Here is a 10,860-nt window from a genome sequence, read left to right as displayed (position 1 = left end):
AAACACAACTAGCTAAGTAGTAGCTAATTAGTTAGGGATTAGACATAACATATATATGGTAACTAAGTTGTAGCTAATTAGTTAGGAATTAAACATAACATAAATATGATATTTAAGTTGTAGCTAATTAGTTAGGGATTAAACACAACATAAATATGGTAGCTAAGTTGTAACTAATTAGTTAGGGCTTAGACATAACATATATATGGTAACTAAGTTGTAGCTAATTAGTTAGGAATTAAACATAACATAAATATGGTAGCTAAGTTGTAGCTAATTAGTTAGGGATTAAACACAACATAAATATGGTAGCTAAATTGTAACTAATTAGTTAGAGATTATACACAACATAGATATTGTAGCTAAGTTGTAGCTAATTAGTTAGGGATTAGACACAACATAATATGGTAGTTAAACTGAAGCTAATTAGTTAGGGATTAGACACAACATAATATAGCAGCTAAGTTGTAGCTAATAATTAGGGATTAGATACAACATAATATGATAATTAAGTTGAAGCTAATTAGCTATGCTTTTAATTATAAAATGATTTTATTGCTAATCCAAAACTAGTAAATAAAATTTCTAATTAAAAAAAATAATATACAAATTATTTTATAAAAAATGAATTTATTAAAGAAATTTTAAAAACTATCGATGTATTTAAAAATCTTCAAAAATATATTTTATTATTATATAAATTAATCCCTTATTTGTAAATTATTTTTATTTATATATATATATATATATATATATATATTTTTTTTTTAAATAATAACTACCATTTAACTAACACAATATTTTTTTCCATTTAACACTACAAAAAAACTATGTGTTAGTAGCAGTTATTTTGTAGCGATTAAATAAAACCATTAGAATTGTTTTAATTTTTTTTAATTTTAGTTAACCGTCAGAAATTATTTTTTGACTTTTATTAAGTACTTATCTTTCGAACCCTTATTTTCTATACCGTACCATTTTCGAAATGAAAATCGTGTTCCGTTGAACGTTTCACTTCAATTTTCCATTAAATTTCCTTTGATCAACAATGAGCACAGTTAGCTATGTCAGGTAGGATGATCTAAATCTAGCAGCGACTGCACCTGAATCCATGGAGATGATGAGGCTGCACCACAATCAAGAGGCAGAGGTCGTTGTTTGGGGACGAAGAACCCTAAAGACCGTTCTAGACGCCGCATTTGACTGATGTTTTCCTATCGATTACTTTGTGATAAATTACATAAACTAGTTCTTTTTATCGATTACTTCTTCATTTTCCTCCTTCTTTTAAGTTCTTTGGAATTTTCGATAGAGTATTTCTTTTAGCTATTTTCCATGTGTCAATTTAGAGGTCTGATTTTATGAAAAAAGCTGTGGACCTAGCAGCCAGAGAATTAATGGCACTCGCATCACAAGGACAAGTTTAATCTTCAATTAATTAATAATCTAATTCAGGAATTTGGTTTAGTTTTTTATAATGTTGTTGCAATGTGCTTCTATTGCAATTATGAATGTTGCAATGTGCTTGTGTTGCAATTCAGGCTCGATGTATGGCAAACATAGTATTACAGTCACATTACCCCAGAAGCTCACGGGGGCTTAGAAACCAAAGGTATCTGCGTGAGTCTGCCCCTAAGAAAGGAAAATCTAGTAGGAGATAGGCTTTATGAGAAGATCTGCCCACTAATATTGACCAGGAATGTGTCGAAGATCAAGCTGCTTGGTATTAACATTTTTGAAAACGTAGAACACGTGAAGCTCCATTTTCCTGGTTCTAGCACGAAGAACAGGATTATGAGCCAAATTAAGAACAAATTGTCACACAGAACAATAGGAGTATTGTGAGGAATTGAAAGCTTCTTAAGAGTCTCTATCCATAAGATGTCAGCTGTAGCAACATCTAAACTCCTATTTCTAGTTTGTTTTCTTGATCAACATGAAACTAAATTAGGTTCCAAGTAAATGGAAGCCCCTGAGATTGAAGAAGATAAGTCATAAACTATCATATTCATACCTTGTTGACAACAAAATTTTTAAACTCCTTGTAAATGTTATTTCTTTCATGTAAAAATTCTATCAGGCCATGTCTAGCTACTCTTATTTGTATCATTTTTTAGGATTCTTGTTAAGGCTTGTTTCCCTTTGTATTTCACAACCTCTCTTACATCTATCCCCACTCCAAAATGAACTTACCTTAAAAGACTATGATTGTTTTGGGCAGGCAATAAGTAATATGAAAGCTAATGCAGCTGGATTAACTCAACAAAACAATGTGTAGCCTGTTTCAGATGCCAACATTCCCAAGGCTAAACCAGAACATCCTTTGGGCTTGCAATCAAAACTTCTAGAAGGTTAAGGAGAAGTGTCTAAGCCTCAATCTTCGTTAGTGCTTCCACCAGGTTTTTTTGATGACAGTGTTTCAGGAAAGAAAAGTTCTGGTAAGAATTTGATTTAGAAAATTAAGTACGTATTTCTACTCTTGTACATTTTAATAAACAGAGTAGGAATTACATATCACGAGCAGTGATAGTAATAGGGAGAGAACGCTTTCCATGATTTGCAGCCGCATCAAACGCTTTCCAGCACTTCTATGTGCTGCTGAATTCCACGAGGATGATGTGCTCTATAGCGAGAGAACATCTAGGGTACGTTGATTAATTAGATGAGTTTTTGTTTGGGCATTTGAACTGAAAATGAATTTTGCATGTCAGTTTCTGAAGCCTGCTTTCACTGTTATACGTGATCAAGAATCGAAATGTTTGTTGGTGTTCATCCGTGGAACGCGTAGCATAAAAGACACTCTCATAGATACACTGTGTGCTTATGTCTCCTTCGATCACAACATGGTTTCAGGACATGCACATCGTGGTATGGTTGTTGTGGCTGATTGGATTAGCAAACATTGCATTCCTGTACTACTTGAAGCTCTTCGTCAATACCCCCACTTCAAAATCAAGGTATTTATTAGTTAGTGTTATTTACCATGTTTCTCATCATCATAATAATAATAATAATAAAAATATTTTCATATAGATTGTTGGACACTCGCTGGGTGGTGGTACTGCTGCATTATTGACTCATAAGCTTAGAGAAATGGAAGAGTTGTCTTCGACAAGGCCAACTTGTGTCACGTTTGGCTTAGGTATACAAACTCTCTAATTCACATATATGTTCAGTCCAGTAACTAATTCAATATGGTTTCATAATTGTAATTTTTGCAGCTGCCTGTGTGACATTGGAGTTGGCTGAGTTAGGAAAACCCTTTATCACTTCCATTGTAAATGGTTCTGACATAGTGCCAACACTCTCAGCTTCTTCTAGTCATAATTTCATTGCTGAGGTAACAACCTACAATATTATCACCAAATATTCATATTCTCAGGTATATCTTTACTCAAAATTGGTGGAAGAATGGTTTATTCAACCTGCTCAATGAATCCTATTGAGAATGAAGCTGTGGTTGCTGAGGTAATCTACCTTGAATGCTCTATACTTAGATAATCTCTGGTAGTTCTTATGTTTACTGATAAAAGTACTTTCATATTTTAAGATCAACAAATTGACTTGGATACTTGCTTTCAGAAAAATGACTTGAATATAGACCTGCAAAATCTGCCCAAACAGGGGAATATGGCCCAAGCAATTACTTTTGAGAATGAATGTCTCTTTGGATTGAGTATAAGGTGCCAAAATAATATATGTGATCTTGTTTTGGTGCTGGTCATCTGATCTGAAGTCTAACCTGTTTAATTTTGTTGTAGGGGCAACAATGCTTAAGTAATGATCAAGTGTTAGGAAGTATAGGAATACTGTTTGATATTGACTTGTAGATCTTTAGGATTTTCCAGAGGCTATGCTAGTAGTGAATTTTCAGCTTTAACTTTGATCTTTGGTCTCTTAGGACATTGTTGATTATGCCACTAGCAAGCTCCCCCCTGATGTTCTTGCTGCCTGAAGATAGTTGTACTTGTAGCAAACTCATATAGACCTATTGGAGGGGCTAAAGATGATCTTGAAATAGGAATTTCGTCCTACAAAAATCCAAGATTGCATCTTTTCCATCAAAGGTAATATCTTGGTCTTGGAATACATAAGGGAGTTAAGTTAACTACTAAAAAATATTTTAGGTTAGAGAAACCATAATAAAATGGCCAGGGTTATATTTTGAGGTTACACAAGATTGGTATTTGTAGAGAAGTTCAACAATCTTTCCAGAAAGCACTAACTTCTAGGTAGCCTCCTATATATGAAAAGGATCACAACCTCTGCTAACTATAAACTGAAGATATTAAGAAAAGATAAAAAGTTCAGTTTGCATTGAAATGAAAATAACAACACTATTAATAAAAAAAAAAATTGATGTGTTTTTCTAAAGTACTTGCAATCTCTGACCTATAGACAGTTTTTCTCCCTTTTGTTTTGGTGGATTGCTCTATTTATGATGATGTCTTAACTTGATCTGATGTTTTGTTCATCATTTGTGTACAACCTGTTATTTTTTTAGATATGATTGTTAATATTATGATACATGGTTTTGTGCATTCCCAATTAGGCTTAACCATTAAAACCTTGGTTTTGACAGGAAATTGCGAAAAGACTGCCTCACCCATCAGTTAGTTGAAGTAGCCACAGATAGCAGCTGAGTAAGGGTCTGCATTTGCTTTTCATCCTCCAAAACTATAGTGTATGGATTGTGTTTATGTATATTGTGATTATTATTAGATATTATTAGATATGAATCTAATGAAATATTTTATAATATTTTCTGATGCTTGTTTTTTGTTTGGTAATATCATCCATTATAGATGCTTGCAATGATTGATTTTTTAGTTTCGGTCTTTGTGGTCAAATGCTGTAAAACATATGCATATATCAATACCCTTAACAACATTCCCTTGAGTTTGCTTAATAGACATGATTTAGGTGCAGTGATTAATTTGCAACACTATATGATTGTTCCTTGAAATAGAAAGTTTGTTAAAGGTAGTTTAGTTTAGAGATGAGTTAGTTTTAGTTGTGGTTATTTAGTGGTTATTTTGTCCTCTTTTTAAATTATCATTTTCAGACCTCCGTAATTGATATTTGGTCTTGCTTGAAATTTGATGATTATCTTGCTCTATAGTTCTTATAGCAGCAAATCTAGAGTAGTTCTTAAAAGTTACTCTAAGTTTATCATCAATTATTTTAAGAATTTGGTGACAAATTAAACGTTGGACTAAAGTGAATAAGGCCAATGCATGTGCAGCTTTTGGCTATGATTTAGGAATCTCACCACCTCAGCGATGTTCTACCTCTTTATCCAACTACTGCAAAGGAAATTCCTCAATTAAACCATATTTGGCAGCCCATCATATATTGTTAGTACATGCTTCAACTGGGATTTAGGGATAAGTTTGCTAGGGATTAGCTAGGGAATAGCTACAACTAGTTTGCTAGGGATTAGCGGGGGATTAGCTACAACCTATTTGCTAGGGATTAGCTAGGGAATAGCTACAATCAATTTGCTAGGGATTAGCTAGGGATTAGCTACAACAACTTTGCTAGGGATTAACTAGGAATTAGCTACAACCGATTTGCTATGGATTAGCTAGGGATTAGCTACAATAGATTTGCTAGGGATGAGCTAGGATTTAGCTACAACCAATTTGCTAGGGATTAGCTAGGAATTAGCTACAATCGATTTGCTAGGGATTAGCCAAGGATTAGCTACAACCAATTTGCTAGGGATTAGCTAGGAATTAGCTACAATCGATTTGCTAAAGATTAGCTAGGGTTTAGCTACAACCAATTTGCTAGGGATTAGCTAGGAATTAGCTACAACCAATTTGCTAGGGATTAGCCAATGATTAGCTACAACCGATTTTCTAGGGATTAGCTAGGATTTAGCTACAACCGATATGCTAGGCATTAGCTAGGGATTAGCGACAAAGTGGTTCTCTAGCTATTTAGCTACCTCTATTTTAGCTACGGCATAGTGTCTTCGCTATTTCCTCGCTAATCCCTCGCTGAATCGGTTTGCGAGAGATTAGCTAGGGATTCGCTAGGGATTATTCCCTCGCTAATATGTAATTTTCTTGTAGTGGTAGCAGGAGACCCTAGTCTTTGGCAGGATAATGACCTTAGATGCTTGAAGGCTAACCTTGTGTGTGATAGGGTGAAACCCATTGGCAATGGCTATGCAGAGCAGTAGAGGCCACCACAAGTGCAAGCATCCAGTGAATCTGACTGATTATATGTATCCGGATAATTGAGTCTTAAAGTCTTATGGGTTGTTATTGCATGCTTAGTTAATTCATGTATTCTTGACTTTTAAATTGCATGCTCAAATGTATGATAAAACCTTTTTACTCTAGCTTACCCTTTCTGTTTGCTTGTGTGTTCTGTGTGTGGTTTTCCCCTTTCGTGATGATCATCAATTTATTGATGTGAGCAGATGTGGGAACCCCTGGTGGTCATCAGGGTGATGGAAACTCCGCTGCATAGCTAATCTTGGGTTGGACTCCCTACTCCAAGTACTCTTCAAGGCACTGTGGCCTATGTACTATCTTGCTCTATGAGAATGTATTCTGGATAACTGTCAAAAGTTTATTCTTGTTCTCTTCTTTTGTTAATGGCATCGTGGTGTGTCTTAGTTTTGTCTCGAGTATTTTGGATATTTGTAAGGAGTGACCCTATACTCCATGTCATTGCTTTTTATATTATATTCTAAGTGATGTTTCATTTAAATAAGCTTCTTTATTAAATGGGACGTTACAATATATAAAAAATTATATATAAAAATAATAATAATAATAAATAATAAATTATTTATAATTTAAAAATAAATTGATTTAATTTAATTTTTTTATAATTTTTTTAATTTTTAACATAGTCAGCATAGCAGTTAGTAGTATCTTAATACGGAATAACTATTGAATAATATAAAAAATATTGTACTTGACATAAAGCTAAAAAATTTACAATATTAGTTTTTATAATTTTGTAAAAAAATTAATATTTCTCAACTGTGTAAGCCTTCTTCGCTAGTGTTAGCCGTGAAGAAACATGTAGCATTGTTACAAACTTCAGTAAAACTCATCTTCATTCAACATCTTCCATAATTTTACTAATTAAAGTCAAAAGTTAATTAAGGTTGCCATAAATATCTCAGAATAATTATCATCCCATACCTTGGACTAGAATTTCTGCAGCAAACCACTAAGAAAGTGAAGGTGATACAAGATAGGATGCATGCAACTTAGAGTCGGCAGAAATCCTATGCAGATAAGAGGAGGAGGCCGCTTGAGTTTGAGGCAGGTGACCACGTGTTCCTCAGGGTTACGCCTACAATAGGTATTGGGAGAGCACTCAAGTCGAGGAAGTTGACTCCTCGATTCATCGGTCCATACCAGATCACGAGGAGAATTGGACCTACAGCGTACGAGATTGCCTTGCCACCACATCTGGCGAATCTACACAATGTCTTCCATATATCGCAGTTGAGGAAGTACATTGCGAATCCTACTCATGTGCTAGAGGAAGACGATGTTCAGGTGTGGGAAAACCTGACGATTGGAGTCGGACCAGTGAGAATCTTGGATTCTCAAGTTAAACAACTCAGAGGGAAGGATATTCGAACTGTGAAGGTTCTCTGGGACGAGGCAACCCCGGAGATGACATGGGAGATGGAGGATCTCATGAGGAAATCTTATCCTCACCTATTCCCTGGTAAGTTCTCTTTTTTGAGGATGAAAACTTTTAAGGTGAGGGAAATGTAAGACCCATGAAAATTAATTAATTAAATAAATAAATAATTAATAAATGCGGGTAACCAGAGCCTTTATGGCATTAAATATTGATTGATGTGACGTGAAAAAGTACTAGCTCAAGTGGTTGAGAGTACTTAATTGTGTGAGAGGACTTGGGTTCGAGTCTTATGTATGGCAATTGTGTGTTATTTATTTATTATTATTTTAAATATATGTTGATCCTATTGAGAGATAAGATAATCGTTGAACTATGTTAGTCATCATGAAATATGAATTGGTTTGGTTGAATGGTTGAGCATTGATTTGGCATTGACATGGTTGTGGGTTTAAGCCTTGGAGAAGCCAAATTAAACTTTATTTTTGCTAAATTTAGTTTTGGCTTGAATGTGAAAAGTTAAAGGAAACCCTAGCTGAAATAGCAGCCAAGAGGGGCTGGAAAATAGTCCATAATTAATCATTTAATGGCAATTATCACATGCATTAAGCTATTTTCGTTTTGGACCAATTAACCAATTAAGGTGCAATTAAATAGGGAATGAGGGAGTGAGAGAAAGGTTTTGTGAGCTACCATTGATCTGCAACTTTAAGAATGAGAATTTAGAGTGGAATTGGTGTTTAGAGTGAAGTATAGAATTAGGAAAGGACCAAGGCAAACCATTTGGGGAGCAAAGAAGAGTGAAGAATAGTCAAGTTTAAGCAAGGAAATTGCAGGTTAAGGGAGTTAGACTCTGTTAATCCTATTCTTGATGTTAATTGCATGTGATGTATGATAAATTGGATGTGTATACTATGTTTGTTCATGTAATTTTCGAATTTCTGGAATTTTCCAGAAACCACCTAGGGGGTGATGAACCACCGTCAGGCAACACATCAATTCCTGCATAATTTTGCGTTTCTAAAGCGGAACTGCTTGGCGGTAAAATCCCGATCGCCAGGCGACGCGTGGTTGATTCACCCAGTTTCTGGGTTTTTGTTGAACTGCCTGGCGGTGATGAACACCCGCCAGGCGACGCAAGCCTTTTTATTTCAATTTTGATGTTCTGTGTGATTTGGGTTGATTCTGATCGGAGGTAAAACTAAGTTTAATTGTTAAATGATGTTTTAATGTCAAACGACAATTGATTTCATGTCATAGAGAGCGTAATTGAATGGAACAATGGAGGGATGCTCTTAGGGTTGGAAAAATTGGGATTGTTGTTCTGAGGAAAATTCGTAGGTTAATTGTACTGGAAAATGTCAATAATGTAAGTGGAATGTGAATCCTTATGATGATGAGTGATTTCAATTGAGAATTGGATGAAAAACACAAAGATGTGAGGTTGGGAGTTGTTGGGGTTTCGAGGGTGCTAGAAAATTCTGGGAAATTCCCAAAATGCTATGCACCGCCTAGCGGTACATAATGAGCCGCCAGGCGCCAACGCAGGATAAGTAATCTGCGTGGCTGGAAGGTGCATATGAGGCACTGGGTCTGTGGAAACTAAAGTAATACTAAGTTAGTATTAGGAAACGTGATTGAACAGAGACCTAGGGTGATTGATGTATGGGTTACACTAGGGAGAATTGGAATGGTTTAGTAATGCTGAAGGAATTAATTATAATGAGATTGTGGCTGAAGTCTAGGATATCACAACAATTGGTATAGGTCCTTATAAGAATAATTAGCCAAGTTGAGGGTTGACTTAAAGTATTTTGGACTAATTGATAATTAGATTAACATAGAGTATGTTTAATATTAAGGAAGGGAGAATAGTGTGGTGCTAGTTTGGAAGAATTACTTAGAGTTCTATTATTAAATGATCTGTGTTAGTGCTTTGGATTGAGGCAGCAAAGAGAAATGGTAGTAAGTTTAGGAGGGATTGTGCCTTTAGCCTAAAGTAGGGTAACATAGTTGTTCTTTAGTTAATTTGGAAGAGTGTGTATGATCTAGAGAGTGAAATTCAGAATTGAGTAATTGTGATAGTAAGGTACAAGAAAAGCAAGTTCGGAAATCTAGGAAACAACAGAATTGGTAATCATGTAGTGGACCTTGGAAGAATTAAAGAATTTTAAAATCAAGTATGAAAGGTTTAAACCGGTACAACTCGAGATACTGGTATAGTGCCTGGCGGTAGGGGCTGGACCGCCAAGCGATAGTAAGGATAACAGTGGGATCTCGGAGCTTATGCGCTTGGCGGTGAGGGGAGGTCCCGCCAGGCGGTGTCTGCAAGTGTTGGTGATTCTGAGGCACTATGCGCTTGACGATATGCGTCCCCCGCCAGGCGATCTGGAAGCGGTAGCGCCTGGTGCCTCATGAGCAGCGCTAGGCGATCTGGTGGCAGTAGAATGAGGTGTTTTGCTGTTTGGTTTCGTGATCTACAAGGCTTAGTGATACTTCAACAGTGGGTTTGCTGGTGTTCCTTGAGTTGAGCTCAGAACGTATCCTTTGAGTTGAGCTCGAGATAGGGGTTAAGCATGTAGCATTCCTCGAGTTGAGCTCAGAATGACATCCCTCGAGTTAAGCTCAAGATGGCGGATGAACACGAGGAACCTCTGAGTTGAGCTCGGGTTGGCGAGTGTTACCAGTGTGAGTGTGCTGGTTGTGGCCAATACGGATGGGTCTAGATAGATTTCCCTCCTGAGTAATTAGCTAACGAGTTTGGTAGTCTTGGGACATTACGAACTATGTTCATATTTGGGAACTCCACCTGCGTTACGGTGTGTGATCCATAGCATGATTTTTCCGCACGTGCTCTATCGATTGTGGCTGATAGGTAGAGCAGCAAGACACCTTGAGGTACTCACTCGAAGATGTAGAGCACGAATAACATGGTTGTGGCCATGTGGTAAGGAATCAAAGGAGGGAATTCTGGTCTGATTGTATGATATAAATATATAAGTGTTTTATATATGTATATATATATATGTTTATTCTGTTAAGCTCACCCTATCTGTTTGTGTTTGGCAATGATCGTGTGCGCGGTACACGTTAGCAGATGATGTTGTTGCAAGTGGATCTGGTGAGGCTTAGCTACGAAGCGGGGATAGCCTGGGAGTTTTATATTTTATGATTTTGAAATAAATTGTAATCCTTTTATTACACAACTTTTGGATATTATAATAGTGTTTATAATTA

General features: G+C 36.0%; 1 protein-coding gene across 17 annotated transcripts; it reads left to right on the top strand.

Annotated features, from left to right (window-relative positions):
- Positions 1 to 953: 953 nt before the first annotated feature.
- On the top strand, positions 954 to 10,739 carry LOC114181984 (sn1-specific diacylglycerol lipase beta-like). 17 transcript variants are annotated; one of them, XR_003603983.1, is made up of 10 exons: positions 954 to 1,150; positions 2,222 to 2,438; positions 2,525 to 2,645; positions 2,712 to 2,957; positions 3,034 to 3,142; positions 3,383 to 3,468; positions 3,583 to 3,683; positions 3,902 to 4,067; positions 4,583 to 4,643; positions 6,434 to 6,729. XR_003603983.1 is itself a non-coding variant. In XM_028068715.1 (8 exons), the coding sequence occupies exons 2-7, from the start codon at positions 2,553 to 2,555 to the stop codon at positions 4,641 to 4,643; spliced, it is 696 nt and encodes a 231-aa protein (XP_027924516.1). In that variant the 5' UTR covers positions 954 to 2,438; positions 2,525 to 2,552; the 3' UTR covers positions 10,721 to 10,739. The 17 variants fall into 17 exon arrangements, 7 of the variants coding, with proteins under 7 accessions (XP_027924516.1, XP_027924512.1, XP_027924513.1 ...); XR_003603991.1 differs by having other exon boundaries at positions 2,564 to 2,645; positions 2,854 to 2,957; positions 3,222 to 3,468; positions 3,583 to 4,067; XR_003603982.1 differs by having other exon boundaries at positions 954 to 2,438; positions 4,583 to 4,649.
- Positions 10,740 to 10,860: the final 121 nt, after the last annotated feature.

This window comes from Vigna unguiculata, chromosome 4, assembly GCF_004118075.2.
Source record: "Vigna unguiculata cultivar IT97K-499-35 chromosome 4, ASM411807v1, whole genome shotgun sequence".
Taxonomy (NCBI): domain Eukaryota; kingdom Viridiplantae; phylum Streptophyta; class Magnoliopsida; order Fabales; family Fabaceae; genus Vigna; species Vigna unguiculata.
This window is presented reverse-complemented; position numbering and strand designations above follow the sequence as displayed.